The sequence below is a fragment of the Lonchura striata genome, chromosome 3 (genome assembly GCF_050655825.1).
Source record: "Lonchura striata isolate lonStrDom1 chromosome 3, ASM5065582v1, whole genome shotgun sequence".
Classification (NCBI taxonomy): Eukaryota; Metazoa; Chordata; class Aves; order Passeriformes; family Estrildidae; genus Lonchura; species Lonchura striata.
In genome coordinates this window covers 78,710,824-78,734,847 of record NC_140705.1, presented here as the reverse complement: position 1 = coordinate 78,734,847, position 24,024 = coordinate 78,710,824, and the positions used below count along the sequence as shown (strand labels likewise).

The 24,024-nt window shown below is 39.6% G+C and overlaps 1 protein-coding gene across 7 annotated transcripts in view; it reads right to left on the bottom strand.

The window, feature by feature from the left end:
* The window catches only part of AGPAT4 (1-acylglycerol-3-phosphate O-acyltransferase 4), a 75,944-nt gene that overhangs the window by 27,026 nt on the left and 24,894 nt on the right, over window positions 1–24,024 (bottom strand). For 5 of the 7 annotated variants that reach the window (XM_085576854.1, XM_085576853.1, XM_085576856.1 and 2 more), the window contains one exon: window positions 6,093–6,262. In XM_085576854.1, the coding sequence (XP_085432980.1) occupies window positions 6,093–6,262 (170 nt within the window). Of the gene's footprint in view, window positions 1–6,092; window positions 6,263–10,334; window positions 10,495–17,716; window positions 17,805–24,024 lie in introns of all 7 variants that reach the window. The other 2 variants (XM_085576855.1, XM_077782076.2) reach the window with 2 other exon arrangements.

The following is a 24,024-nucleotide window of genomic DNA, read 5'->3' as shown; positions in this document are numbered from 1 at the left end:
GTTCTGTAGCACAGGTACAACCAAAAAGCACAACAGATGTCTGAACTCTTCCCTAGGGCACATTCTTATTCCTTCTCTGTGCTGATGCATTTTTAAAATTTAAAAGCGCTCTTTCAGACACGTGTGAGTATGACTCCTTAGATGCACATAAAAATAAACTAAATCACCTCACAGTATTTTATACACCCATCTGTTCTAGGAGTAGAAGGAAGGCTAACGACAGAACTAATTAGACAAAGGAAACTCCTCAGTGCATTATGCTGGCAAGGCTGTTCTTGTGAGGGAGGAATACATTAGGCCTCCCCTCAGCAGCTGCTCTGTATACTGGGGAATGAGTCTGGAGAGCAGTGCCACAGAAAGGGACCTGGGGTTCCTGGCTGATGGCAAGTTGAATTTGAGCAGTGCCCTGGCAGCCAGGAGGGCCAACCCTGGCCTGGGGGGCATCAGGCACAGCATCGCCAGCCGGATAAGGGAGGGGATTGTCCTGCTCTGCTCTGAGCTGGGGCAGCCTCACCTCGAGTGCTGGGGCAGTGTTGTGTGACACAATGTAAAAAAGACACTGAACTGTAGAGAGTGTCCAAAGGAGGACCATGATGATGGTGAAGGGCCTTGAGGAGAAGCCGTGTGAGGAGCAGCTGAGGCCATTTGGTCTGCTCAGCCTGGAGAGACTGAGGGGAGACCTCACTGCAGCTACAGCTTCCTCATGGGGGGAAGGGGTGGGGCAGGCGCTGATCTCTGCTCTGTGGTGATCAGTGACAGGGGCCGAGAGAATGGCCTGACATTGTGTCAGGGGAGCTTTAGGTTGGATATTAGGAAAAGGTTTTTCACCCCACAGGGTTTATTACTGGAATGGCTCCACAGGAAACTGGTCACAGCACCAGCCTGACACAGTTCAAGAAATGTTTGGACAACACTCTTCGGCACCTGGTGTGATTCCTGGGAATGGTGCTGTGCAGGGCCAGGAGTTGGAATCTCTGACCCTTGTGGGTCCCTTCCACCTCTGCATGTTCTGTGATTCTGTGATCCCTCTTACAATAACTAGAGGTATAACTAGAGCTGTTCTGTTTCCATCATCTACCCATGCACTGCTCCCGTGAAAATACCTGGGGGGGGGGAAAGCAGAACTCTAGATGACTTCAGCCACTAACTTTTCCTTTACTAAAGTGCTTTGGTAAACATGTGACAGTTGCCTTTAATATTAAAATTCAGCTTGTTCAACAGAAAAATAATCATTAAAAAGTGCTGATTTGTTCCACTGAATTTGACATCTTGAAGGAAGTCAAACATTTTCAGCTCTCAGAACTGTGCAATTTCAGCAGATGTTTAATGAAATTACCACCGAACAGGGACAACTTATCTACAATACTAACATTTTAATCCAGATTAATTTATTTTGGCCAAGCTTGTTCAAATGAAATACCCATGAATTTTTCCTTCGTGAATGACTGCACCAACATCACCTTAAAAAAAGTATTTTTACCAACTTGCTTTTGTGGATTTGCCCAACTATGCTGTCAAAGAAATAAAATCTTGATTCTGTATGTCCAGCCTCAGTTATTCAAAACTTCTTGTTTAAAGAACATAACAAACAGCATGAAATCAACGTGAAAGCTGGAAGTGCTCAACAAAACTTTTTCCTGAGTTTTGGAACAAGCAAACCATTAGCAACAGCAATCTGCCTTGTAAGTTATTTACTCTGCAGGCTGCCTTCAGCACTGACATACTTTCAATGATTCTGACTGCTCTACTTTTGTAATATATCACTCCTTTGTATTATACTCTCTGGGACATCATGATGGCAAGGTATCTTTCTTTGGTCACTCAAAGCCATTATTCCAGGAATTTAGTTATGCTCCTAATTCCTTATGCTATTATATTGAATAAAACTTCTCCATGTTGGAAAGGTTACACAGACTTACCACTAGTAAGCCTGATTTTGTCCCTTTACCACTTCAAATCTAGTTTAAAAATGTGTGAATATATTAAAATGCACAAACAACCTATTGTACCCACACACCTATTAGTCTCATACAATAAGATAAAAAAGTATCTTCTCACACATTTAAGGCCACACTCAGCTTTTCAAATAGCAAGCTTCAACATAAGCAACTCTCAAATAAAATTAAGTTTCCTGACATACGGAACAGGTAGTTAAGGTTAAAACCAGCAGGTTTAGCTTTAAAGCACAGGCAATTTTGCCAATATTAATGTCTTCATCTCAGACAAATGGCTGTTAAAATTACAAACAAAGCTATTTTATTGCTGCTTTGTCAGACAGAACACCAAAGTAGTGAATCCAGGCAGGGAACATATTTAAGTACTTTTTGTAAGAATCCTGAATAATAGCTCCCTCCTCAGAACTTGACCATGTCCTGATTTTGAGTTCTGGTGTCCAGTGGGTCTTTTTTCAAGAGGATGGTTAGCAACACACCTTGAGGAAACTAAAGGCTAGTAATGCATTTGAATGCAGACACAGTGGCTAAGCTGTCCCAGCTAATAAGTTAGATCCTAGGACTGGGTTGTCACAGACAGGAAAAGGGAAGGACACTGCAGACAGCAGAGAACCTCATCCATACATGTGCCAAGATCAGAGTCCTTAAAAGAACACTTAGGTTCACAAACCTAAAAACAGGCAAGAGACTATGCCACTCCCACTCTATCTCCAAGAAACATCAATGTGGTTTAGGATTTGGGTTTTTTTACCCAAATCCTAAACCACATTGATAAATTGAAGCCACACTGATAGCACGGATAGAGTTTTATAAAATTGTAGGGATTATCGAAATTTGGTTATAAGGAGAAAGCCAGCCAGAAGAGAGACAAGAAAAGTAGCAGACAAATTCACAGATTGAACGTTTCAACTAAGACCAGGAAGGATAATTTTCAAAAGGGAAAGACTTATTTTGTTTTTTGGAAACAAAGGGGCAAGACAGGTTTAAGGATGTTTAACACTGTTTTTAAATAAACAAAAACAATGCCTGGATTTCAGCTGGAATAGAGCTAATTTTCTTCCCAGTAGCTGTGTTTTGAGTTTAGGAGAAGAATAATGTTGATAATACACGGATGTTTTAGTTGTTGCTAAGCAGTGTTTACACTACAACAAGGACTCTGGCTTCTCACCACCCTGCCAGTGAGTAGACTGGTGGACACAAAGAGCTGGGAAGAGACACAGCAGGACAGCTGACTCAAACTAGCCAAAGGGATATTCCATACCATTTGATGTTATGCTCAGTATATAAACTAGGGGGAAGATGGCTGGGGACTGCTGCTAAGAACTGGACTGTGGTGAACAACTGCATGGTGGATAATTTGTTTTATACACTCGGATTCTTTTATCACCATCATTCATTATCATTATTTGTGTCCCTTCCTTTTCTGTCCTATTAAACTCTACCTCAACCCCAAATTCCTTCCCCTCCCTTCCCCAGTTCTCTCCCCCATTCCACGGGGGGCAGGGAGTAAGCAAGTGGCTGTGTGGTGTTTAGCTGCCTGGATGGTTACACCACAACAACCAAGCAAAAAATTACATTTAACATTTAAAGGTCTTCATTAAGGAACTGTTCAAGCTGTAAAATACTGAGAGTTTGAACATGCTTGTACACTCTTAAAAGCATTACTGTTGGCTGCCAGAGCTGCAGGCCACAGCTGGATGTCACAACAAAGCCATTCCGCCTGCTGAAGCCAAGCACAGTCAGTTCCAACTGCTTTGGCTCCAAACTATCTTCACCTTCTCCCTCTTCCCCCTCCCCATCATTTCTCCTCTCTTCACTGGATTAGTTAAGGCAGAAAAGAGACAGCAAGTTTCTAAAACATGGCCAAACAGGGCAGACAAGCATCATAACTGACACAGGAGACTGCATGTGCAAGACTTCCTTTCCAGCAGCAGTGGACATGAGATAAGCTAAGTAAGGTGTTGGCTGATACCCAAAGTTTGCACAGAAACTCCATGGAGCATACAATTAATCATCCTTAAATATAAACACCCATTGGCTCACAAAGTCCCTGAGCTACAAAACACTGGAGGCTCTGACACCTCAGAAAGCCCCTTGTCCACTTGCCTCTTTCCTATAACTCTTTCCCTGCATGACAGCCCTAAAGGTTCTTATGTTCCTAACTGTGCTGCCACAACTTGCCCTGAAATTTTGCACAGCAGAAGCTCACATAAGGCAGCACAAGTCAAACCAACCTACACTCCTCATCACTGCACAATCACCTACCCTTCCACTGGCCCATAAGTACCAGTATAGCAATATAGGCAATCCAATCAGGAAAATCACTGTTTAGCATTTCCCATTCTTTATGTTTTTTTCAATTTTTTTTTTCTTTATGGTTTTTTTTTAAACCTGGCTTAAGAAGAACTTGGGCTGGTTGCCCCAAGAGGGAAATGCACTGCTTTGTTAAGTAAAGACATCTATGCAAATTAGAGCACGTGTAAACTATTTCTTCCAGGAACAGTTTCTGGGAAGTAAAACCACAGTACATTACTCAAGACTGAAAAATGGCTTTGTGCTGGTTGTTTGGGTTTTTACTTGTTTTTGTTTTGTTGTTAAAAAAAAAAAAAGCAAAACCACAACCAGCATATATCAGTTCCTAAAATAATCCTAAGATTAGCATAAATGTAAACTGAGTAATATATGCAAGCAACCAAAAAAAAGGAAAAATTATTTTCTGTTAGTGCAGCATAGTAATTTCAACAGTTGTTTCTACATTGTGGTTTCCATATGGTGTAAGTAACAACATAAAAAACTAAACCAGAATCCTTAGTAACTTGGAAAACTATTTAAAAAATTGCAGCTGGCCAGATTCCACCCAACTGTACAGCAACAATTTAAAACAAGATATTTTGACCTTGTAGGCTCCTATTACTTTGTACAGAAACAATCCCTCCATCTTCTACATTGGTGTTTTCTGAAGAAGCGCCTGACCCTCAAAAACACAGCTTTATTTAGAGAACTGAAGCCATCTGGCTTACAAAATTAGACAGACTATACTACAGCACCACTGCTTTTTGCACTTACATTTGCCTGATAGGAACAGGTTTCCCTACATCTCCTACTGTCCCATGCCATCCTCCAGCTCTGTGCTCAAGTCCCAGACAATATGGCAGATGTTATTCAGAAACCAACAGCCATTTTAGTTACCCAAAGAGCCTGTAATGCTTAGGTTGACTTTCCTCCACTTTTAAGGCCCCTTTTAATGTTTCTTCAAACAGACTGCCATTATTGTAATTTCAAAGTGACAGGAGTGTTCCCTAAATGTCCCGAAAATGCAAGGAGGCCAAAGGGAAGGCCATAAAAATCAGAGGTTCACACAGTCCCAGATCAGGTCTTTTGACAGTGGCCAGCATCAAAGCTAAAAGGATGCTGAAGAACACTGCCAAACTGAGTCACTGGTTATCTTCCTTATTAGGGAGAAATCCTTATGTAAATCCTTTATATACAGAAAATACCATTACCACCACAGAATGAAGTCAGGTTGATTTAGATGGAGGCTTGAATCATCCCCATGATCTGACAGGGGAAACAAAAAAGCAGCCCTGAAAACAAACGCACATGAACTCCTAGCTTAATGCAGCAGTGTATTCAAGCATGAATAACTCATTCCTCCCCATCTCTTACTGCTTTTAGCTGGTCACTGCTTTCACTTAAGATGGCTGCTCTTTCATTCTGAGAGAGGCAGGCTACACATCATTCAAACCTGAGCTGTGGATTTGTAAGACTACACTGGAAAAAGCAAACAAATTCTGTAATTAAACTGGGAAAGAATCACAGGATAGCTCATCTTTATGCAGCACAATGAACTGCAATAGTTACTTAGTAAACACACAGAGATAAATAACTGAAATTATCTCCACAGGTTAAGAAAATATTTCCTCGTCAGCTTTAACGGCAATGCTTTTAAAATGTCTGTGGTTTCCTGAGCCATCCTGTCTCCAAATACTTGCACTGCACTGCCTTAGGTTCACCTCTAATTCTGGACAGCAGCCAGGTGAAATTCAAGCATGGGGATCTGTTAGTTCAAAAACACAATTAACTTATTTTGGCATTTCTTTGACATCCAAGGAGATTTATCTTAAATACTAAGTAACTCACCCCCAAGACCCCAAATCTCTCACAAAAGTTCCAACCACAGAGAAAGTCAATTTCAAAGTTGTGATTAAGGATTACGATGGCATTCTCCTTCCCATACTTGTGGTAACTCTCTGGGTCAGTGTAAAGGGTGCAGTCGGTTCCTGACCACCATTCCAGCAACATCACCATCTCTGAAACAAAGAAGGAGAAATATGTGAATGTACACAGTATCTGCAAAACCACAAATCAGTAACATGTTGAAAATATCAGTCACCTCCAATGGCATGTGGCAAAGAAAGTGCTGCAATGAAGAACACGTAAAAGGCTGTTTAAAACACAGCTATCTTTACAAGCTGGAAATTGGCTTCTCAGCAGTATCCTAGTGACTATCATATGCCTTTCATTTCCTATTTGCTTATCCCATTATCAAGCACAGGCTTGTACTGTACACTTTGTATTTGTTTTGCTTGGAACTTTATGTCTGACCACAAGACTTGTGAATCAAGCCTTTATTTAGCGAAATCACTCTGGTCTGGGGCACAGGAAGCTGAGGTGAGTCAGTAAAGCCAGGATACTTGGAGAGCTCTATCTCCACAGAGATGGAAAAAGAAAACCTAAAAGCAATGGCTCTCCTAAAGCAAGCCTTATCTTCAGCAGAGGGTACTGTGGGACTAAATGAAACCTGTCTGTCTGAGACTAAAAAGGAGTTAAGGAACACATTTGCCTCCTGTCAAAGCTGTCAGGAAAGTTCTGAACAAAAGCACAGGTCTAATGCAATGGTTATTCTTTGTTAAGTGAAACATATCTCTCTGGTGCCACATGAATGCCTCTGCTGGAAGGATGAGACATTCAAGATGTTCTCTTGGCTTAAGATAAGCCTGAAGGCACCAAAAATGCTCATTCACCTCAGGAAAGAGCAAAACCAGGCCAGTCTTAGAAACACATTTGCATTTCTCTCCATTTTGGTCTCTTACTGGTCACATCCAAACCAGACAGGAACAGGTCTACATTTCCATAATGAGTAAAATTATCTGCCTGAAGCTCTTGGATGACATTGTGCTGTACACTGGCATTAATGATGTGAATGAATTCATTCTAACAGTGCTACAGGCAGGCTAATAGACAATCTCTATTCAGGTAACATTACCTTAATATGACACATGTGTTTATGACAGATAAATGACCAACTTGTCAGTCCACCTGCTTACTTCTTATCAGGGAATGTGACTACTACTACAGCAGGAGTACATTATTATTTAATGCATGCTATTATGCATCAAAACAATAGCCTGAGATGTGGAGGGATACCTAAACTGCCATATGCTAACCAGGGAATGGCAGATTTCACTGACTGTAGGCTAATTTTTCAGTGAAAACCAAAGATGTTCATATCTCAGTGAGGCAATGTGAAGATACAAAAGCAAATACTTTGAGGACCTGCCCTGCAAAGAGCTGCCTTGTGAAACACACTTAATGTTATATCTTTCTAAGATCGTAGATTTCAATTGGATTTATACTGGAAATAAAAGCCATCCACTCCCTGAAACACAGCAAAATTGAATAATGGCCAGAGGAAAAAACCACCCCATTGTAATTTGCAAACTTCTGCAGAATCTACATTCATATCTTAGGGCATCACAGAAAATAAAGGAAATTAGTGACAGGACTAGATCTTTTGCTTAACTAGGAATGCAACTAAGAGAAAAAAATGACTGCCACATGACTTTCCCCCTTTTTAACACTTCCTGCCATGAAATCTATTCCCTGGGAAAGAAAAACAAAAAGGCAGAGATGACGATGGTAAGGCTGTCTTGACAAAAAAGCGAACTTTACACCTGAGGAAAGTCATCCCACTTCAAGTATGAATTTTTTTACTTTTGTCTTTTACTAAGGAATTTGAACAAAACTAGTAACGTACCATGAATTTCACTACACAGGTGTGCCACATACATAGAGCTCTTCAGTTTTATATATTCAGTTTTAAATACATTCTAAAAAAGCACATGCAAAATTATTTCTAGATGTGCTTTGATTTTTCATGATTTACCTAAGTCGGATTTTTGTTTGAATAAATATTGCAGAAATAGATCCCTATCCCTCACCTCACATGCCATTTGTCACTAATGTGCTCAGGCAGCTGTTGCAGGAACACAAAGCAGGAACTGAACACCACCATATTTAAATACAGTAAATACCATCTGCCAGTCTCTAATTTCTTAACATGTTTCTTTCTCTCATCCCTACTCTTTCTTTCCCCCTCTTCCTAGCCTCCTTTCTCCTTGTGGATCTCAAGCAATGATAAGTAGTGTCAGTTTGTGCTACTCTTGCATTGTGTCACCAGCTTACTTCCACAGCCTTCTGCAGAAATTTATTACCCAGCAACCTGCTGTGTGGCTCAGCCACACAAGGTCACCCATTCACACTCTCCTCCCTCTTTCACAGCACAGAGATAATCAGAGGAAGTTTCTTCCTTTGTACACCAGTCATACCGTACAAGCAGAAATCAATTGCATAGAGGGAAGAAAAAAACTATTCTTTTGCCCCTTTCATGTGGTTTTGGAGTTTCAGCACCACAAGTGAGCTGGTAATACATAACCACATTGTGAGGGTTCCTACCTTTCAAAGCAATTCCTCCAGTGACACTGTCAAACAATTAAGGCAAAGGAAGGAGAAAAACCAAAGGAACTTGAAATCTCTACTCCCTGCTTTGAAGTCAGACTCCTTGCAGTGCATTATAACTAGTTTCAGAAGAAGCTGATGGCAGAGAGAAATCATTACTTCAAATACTTAATGTGGATACCCTGTGTGCTTAGGAATTTTGAGCTTTTTTACCTCTGAAATAAAAAAAAAAAAACCACTCATCTTGCTTCAAAAAATACCCCTACCTCCTGCAAGAATAGATTGTTTCCGTGCCTTTCACTGGACAAATCTGAGCTGTTCCAATGCCAGCACTTCCAGAACAAGTAACTAGGAAAAAAATCTCCAAGGCTTAGCTGAACTGTAAGTCATAACATGAAAAATAACATTTAAAGGAAGAAGGAAAACACACAGAATTTAGTGAGACTTCCACCTCAAAGTTTTCAAGAATGAGTCACTAAAGCAGTTAACATTTTTACTCTGTAGAAGGTGTTAGCAATTCCTTTAACTAACTATTCTTGATAAGGACCAGATGACCTGTTGTGGCTCCTTCCAACCTTACCTGTTTTGTGATTATGTGATACCTATGGAAACATTTGCTTACAAGATTAATTATAAATTACCTGTTTTAAAGTTTCATTAAAAGTATAATTCTGCATTGACTCAACAGGAACAACAATTTGTAAATTCTCAAATACATGCATCACCTTATTTAAAGAGCGACAGTACTGTTTCTCTCCATTACATTCTTCATTTCCTTTAATCTCTTCATTTTCTTTAATCTCTGAATCAAGGCAACACCAAGAAAAACAATTCGGAAAATTCTTATGGGAATATATGGTAAAAGCATAGCAAAGTCTCCAACACAAATAAAAGCATGACAAATGGGCAATCTGTGACCATCATTTCAAAGAGCAAACAGGGTGAACTGCTGCGTGATGAATAACTGCACTGCACAGAACACTGAGGAGAGCATTCTAAAAAATGCAAAAATAAGTCTAAAGACAGACTGACAGGTAGCATAGTCTACAGTCTGTGCCTGTCTGTAGGAGAATGACTTGCAATACTACTACTTACTACCTCTCCAGATTTTCAGACTACACCTATTTAGGGGCACTTCCTAAGAATTTTCCACAGAATGATGTCTAAAGGTGACTAAGAAAAGCAAGTTTATATCTTCCCTAGACTACTTAAAAGCCCTTTGTGCATCAAAGACAGGGTTAAACCTCTGAATTCACTGCAAAGCTGCCTGAGAGGTTTTCTAAATACTTCCAAGTATTCCTTACACAGGCTATTCTAGTGTTTCACTCTGCCATCTAACTTGACTGCACACTTATTTCTGGTCCCTACTTCCTTCTTCTCTGCAGAAGCTGCAAGTAATTATGAGGAAAACTAGAAGGCAGGAATTCTGCTTGCATTGATTAGGTACATGAAACTAGATATGAATATTCCTACATGTCCACAGAAAAAATGTTCAAAATAACTTATTAAAAAAAAAAAAAACAAACCAAAAAACAACAACAACAACAACAAAAAAAACAACCCATATATACCTTTCCTGTGAGGGGCAACAAAAATTAGTTCTAGGGGGAAAAAAAACCCTGCAGCTGGAAAGTCAAGCAATACCTTTCCCCCTTCCCCCAGATAAGTGGGAAGTCATAGAAGGAGACCAGCCAGACCAAGCATCAGCTTTCCAGCTTCAGACTCTCTTCCATGCACGTGTTGCACCAACGAAGTATAATGGAGTTATGGGATTCACTTCAAGACAGAAGTCCTGCTCTTCCACCTGTGGGAAAATGTGTAGGATTCCTGGTTTTCTGTGATTTTGTGAGTTTAAATAGAAGACCAAAATCCAGTCCCCTCTTTCCTTAGCACCACAACCATGCCCCATTCCCTACCCCCATCATATACTACTTCTTTCTCCCTCCCTTAAAGCTGTCTTACAGCAAAAGTACTGGCTGATGGCAGGGAGGGGTTATGGGAAATAATACACATAAATTTAAAAGGAAAAACAAGCAAAACCCTTCTCTCTTGCCTTCAGATCTGTTTTTGCAGGTTTTTGCCCCAGTCTCCTTAAAAGACCCTATAAGCAACTTCCTTGAATAATACTTAAACTAATTACATGTCCATGCTTTTAAGGACAGAAATCACCAACAAAGAGGAAGGAAGAAATGGTGACTTTTAATTCCCCACTCACCACAATGAGTTACTGGATGTGCTTGCAAGGAGAAAGATAAGAACAGCACAGCCCTTTCATATATTCAGGTTCCAGGTCACATTCATTTCAGCATTAGCTTCCAGGAAATTAATTTATTTTTCTTCAACAATCATATATTCCAACACACATAATATGCTGCATTTGCCACAAATGACTGAGGACAGCATAGCACGTGCTGATCAAAGGAGTTAGTACAACACACAGTGAAAGAAAACATGCTGATGGCAAGTTCCTATAACACTGACATTTGTTTTGTATACGCATGAAATCAGGCAGTTGCACCTCTTCCGGATGTGGTTTCTTGTTGTCCGAACCACCACTGTCTTTTCCTACTGTGTGCAGAAGCAGCACCACAGAGAAACTGCTTAGCAAAGAACAAATGGTTACAGCTCATTCACTGCAAGTCACTGTGCAAAGGAACACCAGTCTCATTCCAATGCTTTCTTTTAAGCAGTTTCCTATACACATGCACACACACCCAAAAATATTTTTTGATTTAGGCATCCTTGGCCTAATTGTAGGTTTTATTTTTTTTAAGCCTGCATATCTTTAAGAAATACTGTCCCTTCCAAGCTATTTGAATAAAGCATTCACTGTTACGAATGGCACATCATGACCAGTGGGTTTATTACAGTGACCTTAACATTCACTTCTTCACGACAATTAGTTCTCAGGAGAAGGGAGATGACAGCCTGAAATGAATTGACAAAGCTATCAACCCCAGCTAGCAGGTGATCCCAAGAAGCTCGTGGGAAGAAGTCACTGACCCTCTTACGGTGGCAAGTTGAGAAGAAGAAACAACATTTATCTGTTCTAAGAACACATATATGTTTTCCATGTTGGTGGATTCATATAAGTGACTTCTTCCTCTTAAAGAGTACCTAATCTATAATACTCTAAACCCAGTCAGAAGATAGCTGGGAAAGGATGATTATGACCCTATTGTTAATGCCACCCCCACGATGCCTGTGTACCTCCAACACACTGTTCCACAGACAATTCTGTCACTGTCTGTTCTGTATCCCTACTCTACCTAAATACCTACATACCAACTCTCCTTCCTCTGACAGGCTAAATGGGTAATAGATAAATTAACCTTCACTCAACTGTTCTCAGCCTTAGTTTAATCTGAATATTGGAATTTCTCTTTTAAACTTGCAAGAAGGCTTTCTACATGCAAATCCTTTCCCTTTTTTTCAGGTATGTCACAACTGTTCTAATAAAAACAATACTTTTGATGACAGATCATTTATGTGATCCATTTTCTTTAATCCTCTCCCAACTGTGCTCAACCAGACAACATCACCCCAAATAGTAAAGACCAAATATGCTAGAGCCTCCTGTTAACCATGAGGACAGGCAGTGCCTGTCACAGTAGTTCACAATGTCTGTCCAACAGCACTGCTCAAAAGCAATTCCCACCAAACCCACAGCCTGTGGAGGAACCCCACACCAGAGCAGGGGGATGCCTGAGAGGAGGCTGAGACCCATGGAGAGAGGGGCCCTGCTCCCATGCTAGAGCAGCCTGTCCTTGAAGAACTGTACCCCATGGGAGAGTGACTCATGCTGCAGCAGTTTTGGGAGGATTGTTGCCCATGGGATGGACTCACATCGCACCAGTTCACAGGGAGCTGCTACTCGTGAGATGGACTCACGTTGGAGAAGTTAATGGAGAACTGACCCCTGTGGGAGGGACCCCACAGTGCAGCAGGGGAACAACTCCTGTCACTGATCAGTGAGAGAAACCACAGGTGAGAAACTGGCCATAACCCCCATTCCCTGTCTTCTTGTACCACTGGGGCAGGGGGTAGATCTGGGAAGGAGGGAGGGGTGGGGGGAAGTGTTTTTAAGGGTTTCTTTTACTTCTCATTATCCTGCTCTCATTTTGCTAGTAAAAAATTCACTTCATATCTCCAAGTTGAGCCTGTTCTGCCTGTGCAATCTCTCTCGTGGTTCTTACCTCAACTCATGACCACTTTGTTTAATTTTCTCTCCTCTGTCCAGCTGCAGAGGGGAATGAGTGAGAGGCTTTGGTAGGTGCCTGACACCTGGACAGAATTAACCCATGACACATGCACATCAACAATATGTTCTGCTGAGGTGGCTTGTTACGATGCAGACGAAACTCTGGAGAATTATACTCCGAGTGGTTACGTCACAAATGTTACATGACGTCTGCACTACAAAGTGGATTTTCTGGGTAAGAAATACCATGAAAATTTCTGCTCTGTCCTCAGTAGAAGGAAGCATCTTATCTCAGCAAGCAGTAGCTGGTGTCAGGTTCCATGAATAGTAGATTATGTTTTTTTAATAAATGATTTAGTATTTGATGTACACAAACCAGGAAGCCTAGGACATTCATCTGTACAAACACAGACAGGCAGAAGAGATAAGTGCTGAGAGAAGAAACCAGTAGGTGAAAAACTTAAAATAAGGTGTTAATAAGTGTTCTGCAGTGATCAGTAATGCAGAATTTGACAGCCCTTAACTGATTAGTTTGGGCTTGAACAGCAATCACTTTCTAAAGAGATAAACAACTTTATTATTCTGGCACACAGACTCACCTCGGACAAAACAAAACATCGTGTGATGTACCACACATCCCTCTCCTGTTGCGCCTTCATTAAATATGACCCCACATTATACCTTACCCCGGGGGTAACTTCTGTGTCCCACTGATGGAGATGCTGAAGCAAGGAAGCTTAAAGTGAACAGTACATACTATGTTTCTCCAGTTCTCATTTGTATGGTTAGGGTGGCATATTGCTGTCTAAATCCCAAAACAGAAGCCTGAATGAAAGCAAGGTGACCTACATTAATTTTAAGTAAGTGTCATCTTAAAATGATAGAATCAAAAAATCAAATCTAGTAGGTACAGAGTGGTTACAAATCTGGCCTCATAAAACACCAAATAAAAAAGTACTCACCATCAGGTATTCAAGTTTCTACCATTTCTTTTCAAGTATTTTGCTGATGCCAGAAAGGCCAGGAAAAAAGAACTTGAAATCTACCACTTCTAAGCAATGTAAGGCCATTCACGTAGTACAATAAAATAAATTCCTATTAATAAACTTTGTGAATGATACAAAGTCAGAATAGAGTTTAAGAATCAGATGACCTTGAGAGGTAAGTTAACATAAATGGAATTAATTTTGATGGGATGCATCATTGCATCATATCTTGCAGAACTAATAAAAATAGAGCCTCATAATTTGGACATGAGAGAAGAGAATTATCTGGGAACATTATTTTGCCACTGAACATTTCTGCTCCATTTATATTATGCAGTCCTAAGACTGAAAATGATGGCATAAGGATGTTTGCTCTTGGAGAGAACGGAATTGCATTGCATCATGGAGAGACTCTCTGGGCCGGCACACCAGTACCAGACATCCATGCTCAGGAAGGAAACACTGGAACAAAGCAGATGCAGATCAGGTCTGTCAGGATGACCTGAAAGCAGAAAAGTTTGGGTCATTGGAGCTTTAAAACAAATGCTAGAAGAGGACTGGGTGGGGTCCCCACAAATAAGGCTTAGGGATAAAGAAAGTTAACAGTACAGAAAAGGAACAATTTAAGCTAAATACCACTAGCACAAGAACATTCAAGTCTAAAGTGACTGAAATTACAGGCATCCAATATTCTGAAGATTGTTCTGATTACTTTGTCAGATAAAAAGGCATAGCAGCTTTGTAAATTGTAAAAAAAAATTAAATCATCTTTAAAACACTGTATGATACCATTGCTAGAAATCCAATGATTCAGGAACTCCTTTCTAGTCCTATTCTCTGTAACTAGGAAAGAAAAGGAGATTTTCCAAACAGACTGCCTTACAGACCTTTCTCCTCTCTTCCATGACTGCTTGAGAAGCACACTGCAGACTGAGAAACACTCTGCTACCCCAGGCTACAATGAGTATTCACTGGACATGGACAGTATCTTGTAGCAATCGGCAAAGGCTTCTGTATAAGCAGGGCAGCACCAGACAGAAACCTTTCCCAAGGGAATTCTCTACTGAAAATTACCTTCCAGGAGGCCAGGACCTCAAAATTTGAGTATCCAAATAAGCAAACATGAACCAAGTTTATAGATGTCAGACTTAACTTGCATTTATTGAATCATGATTGACTTCTTTGACATGAATCATTAGCATGTCCTCAATTATAGGGTGATCAGCACTGTCCACACTCAGGTCTCACGCTTTCATTCAGAACAAAAGTACACACACTCATGGGACTGGATTTATCTTGCCATATGCATTACGGCAGTTATTTGACTCAAGTGAATCATGTTTAACTGACGTATTTAGTAAGAAAACTTCTTCTCACACAATCTTTCTCCTTCTTGCATGTATTCTTGCAATAGCCTTTATTTCTATATCCTCCTTAGTTTCAAATGAAAATTTTGGGCTTTAGAAGGAAAGCATTTCAGAACAAGAGAGAAAGTCCTATTATTTTGATGCTTTAAATCCCTGCCATCATCACATTTAACCTGCATTTTCAGCTACTCACAAAAATTGACATGACTTTATCTCTGAGAAAAATGACTGATGTTACAAAAATCTGAGTTACCAAAGCAAGTAATCTTCAGCACAAATAGGAAAAATGAATAAAAGAAACCAAACAAAAGATTTATTAAATCCTAAGAAAATATGCAGTGTTTTTAAATAAAACCTCCTGTTATCAAGAATTTCATTTCCTAGAGTTGTAAATAGATAAAAAGAAGGAACTATGGTGTCTGCAGAACAAGAAAACCAGGGCTAAAGGCTTCCAAGGTTTCTATACTTTTCCAGTAATGTTTAAATTTGGATTTTGATTTTAGATAACTGGTGCGCTCAGTTGAAATATTGACATATTTCTAGATATGATATTATATTTTAATAGCAAATTATATTAATAACAATAATATTAAAACTATTAATATATAGACTCAAGTCAAGGCATATAACTTCTACTTAGCCTTCTTATGCACAAGTTATTCTACCTGAATTTTAATAATGGAAGAAAAAACATGACAAAGCACCTGTACTATATAATCAGAATTAATGGTGAATAACCATAGAACCTCCATCACTGAGAACACTGTTCAGAACAAAACCATTACTCATTTGCACTTGCATTCTATGAATTCTCTCTCTCTGCCTGTAATCTTACAGCATCTCATCACGTGAGGTCTTGAGAGACAAGAACTATGTCCCAGTGCTTATTTTAGCTTCTTAATCCCTCTATCAGTGACTTTCACAAAATGTTCTTTAAAGGAACAAGAAGGTCAGAAATTACAAATCAAACAAATGGCTTTCATGAATTAAAAATAAAGTACTACGGATCAAATATACCTATCAAGTATCAAGCGGTGATTTTTGTCCTGGGTGCAGCCTGTAACCTTTCAAGACGATTGTTACCCAAATATATAAATATACAAAAATCCCCATTTTTCTCACTGAAGGATATAATACATATGAGAAAGTGCACATTCTGTTAAGACAGACATAGACCCAAAGTATACAACAATATTACACCACACTTAAGGACACTAGTGCCTCTCAATCCACATTTAGCTTGATTGTGCTTGCCCTTCTCTTTCCTCAAAGCTTTTACACAACTAATCTACTACTGGAACATCACAACCTGCTCAGATAGCCTGCAGATCATGTTCTCCAGCAGATGAGGATGCAAATGAGTTATTTGCTTGTTTAATCTCTCATTGCTTGAACTGAAAGGGTATCCACAAAAAAAAAGCTTTTACCATCTTCCTGCTTTGTAGTCCCAGTGGCTCAGTATAAGTGCAAAAATTCTGCAAAAAGAGGTAATAAGCTTTTTGTTTTGTCATATCTGGTGCAAGCAACAGTGTTGTACTCTTAGAACTATTTGTGTTGAATAATCTTCCTAGAAAACAGGTTTATCTTACATAGTTCACTGAAGTCTTGCATCATCACAGGCTTTGAGCTTACCCTCATCTATTCATTTTACAGAAAGAGAACCTATGGAAGTTACAAAAGTCAGGCTGTGCTTCTCTGGCAACCCAAGCCATTTTCATATTCAGTGCTTAGAAAATTATGAAGAGTAGCAGCCAGACACACCATTCCAGGTTTATACAGGAGAAACAGTTTAAAAGGCACAATCTGACTTGTAGTAGTAGTAAAATAAAGATCTGTCATACAAAGAAGTCATGCACATGTCACGAGTAGAGAAGTATCACAAAATTATATGCATATGCACTACTGATATTTCTGTCAACTTTATCACAAGTATTTTTGGCATCACAGGAAAAAAAAAAAAAAGAAGGAAACTTTTCAAGATTTAACAAAGGCATACAATATTACATAAAGTATACCACATACCAAAATATTATTCCACAACAGACTGAAAAAACTGTAAATGAATCCCAGGAAAAGAAAAAGGCAACCCATTGCAAGTCAATTTCCTTGAATTTAGATTTATTCCTTTCTGAATTACCTTTACCACCTTCGTTGCCTCAGCTTTCTCAAAATGAAAGACACACAGGAACCATGTGACTCACTGACTTGGATGCAGCATTTACCAGCTTGCAAAACAACAGGGGCTTCCTACCTTTCAGGCCATACACACTACTGATTTACTATGGATCAGAATACTCAGCCTTTAACTCATGCAGGCTGACACTTCCTCTTTGCTAAGGAACACCTACAGCTTTTTAGAAAGAACTCTTCCTGAAGGCCATCCAGACTTCTCACAGGATTTCAGACAAGCAAAATTAAGAGAAGCACAGTAACAGGATCAGCTCTATCAGATCTATCAAGTGCAGACCGCACCTTTCAGGCTGTCAGCTGGCACTGTGTCAGAGGTCCTTGTGGTTCTATGCAGGCCATTTGGATCTCCTCTAAAGTCTTGCATAAAAAGCTGGAAAGAAGAAAGCAAATCCAAATAAACACTATTTAGAATTTGAGTTGACTGAGCTGTATTTGAAGGCTTAGACAAGAACCTCCTCTGGTATCAATACTGCTGATTAATGTCTTTGCCACATCTTGCACCACAGTAGAACTAAGAAAAAGGAACAGGAAGAGCCTTGAGGTCCTGTCTAATTAGGGGTTTGTTACTTGAAAATGGTGTAATTTCAAATCTTTCTTTCTTTCTTTTCAAACCAGTTCAAATCTTTCTCCAAGAGGAATTGCCAAGTAATGCAATTGCAGTGAAAGAAAGATCAGCTTTTTCAGCTAAAGGACAGAAATCACTCATGTCATAGGCTGCTGTGATCATCATTCATTTCAGCTTTTTTCTGACTGCCAAGGGTGTGACTGAGAAGCTTGTGAGACAACCTTCTAGCTTCAGCTAGAAGTCATGCAAAGGTTTTTCCAACAGCCTGCCTTTGTGGGATAAAGCTTGCATGGAGGCTTCCACAAGGAAAAACTCAACCCACAGCCTTCCAAATCTACACGTTGCAGCGTATCAGATTGTTCCTTGATATAGTGAAGGAGTGGGTAAGTGAGCAGATTTCAAGGGTCAACATGGAAGACGCTGAGTTTTGAACTTAATGCAAGAAGCACATACTCCTGAAGAGAAAGAGTAGTCTTCTACTGAGGGTCCAGCATCAAATCTGAAGAGCAAGGCCTCTCTCCACGCTTACTGAAGAAGCTGAACAGCAATGAAAAAATAAATCTAAAAGAAGATTCAAAATGCTGTTTTAAAATACACCTCATTTTTGCAAATCAGAGCTGGCCATTTATCAAAAAACCAACACAACAAGGAATGTGGACAGGAAGGAGCATTTCACCTGCCATCTACCATTCCTCGGAAGGGAGACAGAGGGAGTCCTAGGTTGGCCAGAGCCCACTGCTCACCCCTTAGATGTAGAGAGCTAATGCAGGGTGTGCAATGTACAGAACCAGTCTTCAGGTAAACATGCAAGGCAGAGCACAGGGCACACACAGGTTGCTGAAAGAGGAGCTCACAGGTAATTGCTTAAAGCCATGCACTACACAGAAGCATCCTGTGACTAGAATGATATGCTAAAGGAACACTTCATGAAGTGTGGCATTTTGAATATTAAAATACAAACAAAGCTTTCATTTTAAAGTTGGTAACAAATCACCTCTACCCAACACTTACTAATTTGACAACATACTTCAAGATAAAAATCACAGATAAGGAGAGAGCCCAAATGTATTGTGTGTTAAAAACCAAACCACAGACCGATGGTATGCAGATTTTTTCCCTTCACTGTTCTTTATTTCCCTCAAACACACACTGATATTTACTTAAACTGGCCAGATTCTCAACTGGCATAAAAATAAACTTTGTCTCTGGTCTAGTTACTGTTAACACCATGCTGAGTTACACAAAATAAGGATTAGACTCATCACACCTACTACAAAGCTAAAGCTGTATCTGTGATTTAATCTTCCTAGCAATTTTACCTCAGTGCTTACTTAGTCGTAGAATTAAAGCATGCATATACATGTGCATAAAGTGGCTAATGCACTAAGTGAAAAATATGTTGCTTTATTGAAATATTATGGCTATATGACACAATACAGCCTTTATGCTTGCTGTGTCTCAGCTCCATGACCAAGATCCATTTGATTTTCTTATAAGATTAAAACAACAAAACACTACTGATGAAAAGGGGATTCATCCTTTTTAATGGGTTGTCATCAGTGGTTTCTCAATGAAACATACAAAACAAAATAAACTACAAACAGTTTAATATGGCCAAGCCAGCATTCCTGTTATGCACCCAAGATGAAATTGCTTTGGGAATCAAGATTAGAATCAGATTTAATGCAAGATCTTAAATGCACAAGCCTTCATGACATACAGAAAGCCAGGGTAGGCTTTCCTCATAGGGGCTATGATAGGAGTCACAAACTTGTGGTTAAGACCTGTAAATTAAGGCATGTCTCCAGTATTTGAACCAGCATTTGATCTGGGCACAACCCTTGCACAGGACCCTTCCAGTTCTGGCACACCACCTCACTTGCAAGCTTCACTCCAGTTCCCATTCCCATTCTGCCTTCCCTCTCAAAACACATACACATCATTCAAGTTTATCAAATAGATTCTCTCCTCCTAACCTAACATCCACGAAATGTAAAATCCAGTATTTCTTCACATGAAGAAGAAATTTTAAGTCAGCATATGTATTCTTGAAAAATCTTTCAAGTGATCCTTCCTTCTCTAGTGTAATTCTGAACAAGAGGAGTGGAGAAATATGGAAACAAGTTCTGTTCATTTCTTTAACCACTGTTCCTTTTAAACTATCTCCATGCTGCAAGTTATAAAGCAACCATCCCTTCAGGAAAAAAAAAAAAAACAACAAAAAATAGCTGCATACTTCAAACATTTAATTTCACAGCTTTTTTTCTGTCTTTTATCCTGACACAATCTGCCTACAAAACAGCTTCTTCTCTCCAAGTTACACAGCATGTGGAACAAAGCCAGCCTCACAAGTACAATGGGTTTAATACACATACAGATCTGCAGCAGTGTTCTGAAATGCTCTTTTCAAACCCTTTGGGAAAATTAATTATTTAACAGCCACGTGTCAGAGATATTTGTCTCACATCTGAAGGCTCCCCTTATCCTTCTTCCCCAATGAATTTTGCAGTACTCCCACTTTTCAACAAACCCGCAGTTCCTGGCATGGTAACGGGACCAGTCAGCGAAGATGACAATCCACCATGCATTTCCTGCTGCTGCTTTGTCCACCTGGACAGCCCACAAAAGTCAGCACAAAACTCCTTGTTGAAGGCCTAAAGAAGCAGTGAAGAGAGCAGCAGAATGACCCTCCAAACACAATACCAATAATCAGTAATGGTGGGCTTCCAGACAGACAACTTGGTCTTAGAGGTTTCCTCTACTAGCATTTATTTTTTGTCTCAAGAAAAGGCATCCTACAGAATCACCCACCTGCAACAGGCACTGCTCATATATGAAAGCAGACAATCTTCCTCTTCCTTTTTTAAGTCTTCCTTGCTTAAAAATGCTATCATGATTCCAGGACTTTTGCCCAGCAAGAAATCAGTGACACAAGTTGGAAATGAAGGAGAGACTCCAGCATCCTGACTCTATATGAAGGTCAAAGACAGCATTATCATTCCCACACTATTTAGGGTAAAGCACTCAACATTATTTTCCACTTTCTAATACCGTTCACAGGAATCACCTTTGAAAAGTAGTCCTGAAGATTCCTATGGCACTCCAATATCCTATGCAACAGAGGAGGAACTTAGCATACCACTCTCTTAAAAGAGGTCCCATTCCCATCCCCACCTGTCCAACACAGAAAAAGAACTTTTCAAGGACTTATTTACCTGGTACATACACTGAGTAACAGCATAGGACAGCTCTTTCCCAAAAATATTAAGTCACTAAATCAAACAGTGTAACCCACAGAGCTTGGGCTGCTTCTGGGACATTGTTTGCTGCTCTGCTCACCTGCACTTGCATAATTATCTGTTTCTCAACCATCATTTCATTTCCACATGAAGAAATCTATCACACCTCAAAGATTCATGGATATGCCATTCAAGTTTTTCTAATTCTCACCTGACAACTGCATGTACCTAGAAGAAGCTACAAGCTATCACTGTGCAACCAAAGAAATTTAAATCACCTTTCAAGAAACCCTGAATTTTAAGCACAAATTAATGAAGAGCCTATGAAGACATAAGAGAGACAAGTTTCATGGTAAGTTTTAATCAAAATAAATATTTTCTGAACTCTTTGTATTTAAAAAAAAATTGAAAAGATACTGTACTACTAAAAGGAAAATGCACTATGGTCTCAGTTTTAAACTAGATAGATTAAGTACATAAAGAGGTATGTCAATTATTTTGCCTGTATCTCCCTCCCTCATGTGCACAAAAGGCAGTATATGCTCAAACAATAAAGTTTAATTGATATATTTAGGTAGGTAAAAATATAACCCAATCCATACAATGCAAGCATTTTTCTGAATACTGCAAGCTTAACATCTCTCTCCCTATTTTTTGTCTTTGTATAAGGAATAGCAAAAGTGGTTAAGCTTCTAAAGGAAGTGCTATCAAGAAACTGAGTTGGTATGATCACTATTTATATTTCCTTACCTAACGCAGGCAGATACATTCACTCATCACAATATTTCATTAGCAGTACATATTGATCTGGGGACCATTTAAACAGGGTCATATAAGTACACCATAAAAGCAGTGCAAAATTTATGTATAACAAAAAATCTCTCATGTATTAGGAAGCCCACTTACTTTTCTTTTTTTTCAAAGAAAACGCACACCTGGAGACGCAATATACAGGAGATACAATTTAGAAACACAACTAAGTGAACTTAGAATCATGAGAGAAAAGGAATGTTAGTTATTGACACTCCAGTGCAATTTGCATGAGCACAGAAAAAAGCACACAGAAGAACCATACTAATAAAGGTGTGCTAAGTGAAGAGCAAAACAATCTGTACACAAAAAATTGCATTGCAATTTCCTTCTGGTTCCTTATTTTGTTTCAAATTGCATTTTGGCAAGGAACAAAATGGGTCTGGAAAAGAGGTAACTGCCTTTCTGACACCAAGTAGATGAAAAAATTATTTTGCACACATTTTTATTTGGTTTCTTATTCGCAGTTAAAGGATTCCGCCTTCTGAATATGGTGTTGGATGAAACATGTTTATCATATACAACTCCAAAATCGATGTAAAGATGTAAAGAAAATTCAGCAACAGTCTCAGAAGTGAGAAAACAATACAATCCTTATGTAAGAAACCTTCATCTGAAGGTTGCAAGCAAGTCACAGGAAACAAACACCTAGCCACATAGGGTGCCAAGCATGTGCACTCAGAAGCTCTTTCGTCTCAAGTGTCACACTGAAAAACCTCAAGTATCTGCTGAAAGGACATACTGGTTCCTATGGGCTTGGAAATCCTCCTGCAAGAAAGTAGTCAGATACCAGATACTTTCACTGGCCCAGCTGCTGAAATTCCCATTACAGGACCTGAAAACCTACTCCATGAAAACTTGCTGGTATATGACTATGATTCTGGATGAGGAAAAATCACTTAGACATACACTTTCAGGGATGCACATTGCCCAGAAGGGAGTGGGAGGGGGTAAAAGATGTAGGAAACCAAGACCAAATGAGAGAAGACAATGCACCTCACTAGGACATTACACCAGCAGATCTCTTCCCTGACTGAACACCAGGAATTCAGAGTTCCCAGACTAGTCCTTCCTGTGGAGGTTCTGTGCTTCCCTGGAGAGGGCTGGATTACTGCTAGCTTGTAACTGGTGATGACTGAGCTGCTCTCTGCATCTCGGCATGAAGTTTCCACATCATCAAGGGACTATTCTTCCATTTCAGCAATAAGATCAAGCCTATTCCTAAAATGTGGTTTCTACAAATAGGAAATGATCTTTTGATTGTGATATTCACCCTTAATGAATAAACAACTGTAGCATCAGAACATCTTCAGATTCTGTGCTATGTTATGTGTGATGCTAGACACCGAACAGAATGCTGTTCACCCTGCCACCTCTTTCCAGTCTGCAGACTATCAGCATCATACTTCTTCAGGAATCAAATGCAACAACAACAACAACAACAAAAAAAAAAAAAAAAAAAAAAAAAAAAAAAAAAGGAAAATGGGAAAATGAAGACAAGTGACCTCTACAAAGGCTCCAGCAATAACAAAATAGTATCAGTGACAGTGGAGATGCCCTTTTCATTAAAGGCCAGACTAAATGCCTCTCTAGCTTTTCACTAGTCTTGTAGAGAAAGCATCAGTATCAAAAGTTTTTTTCACATTTATTTTCAAAGAAAGCAGTCCCTTTCTCCTGAGAGCTGAGCATAACAGATCATATCCCTTGTAGGCTGAACGAGGAACTCTGGTAAAGGTCATGCACAGATGTCATTCAAACACACCTTCACCACACTCACACAGTATGCCTGCAATTAGCATACAGTCTTCTATGATCCATTCAAGCTCACTGCCAATACTTGAACGTCTATGAAAAGAGAGTAACAATCACGTGCAAGTGACACAAAATGAGAAGGACTGAAATGTTATTAGTTGATACAGCAATTTATTGACAGTAGGGAAAATATGGAGGCATATGCTAGGCACTGAGGAGGACTT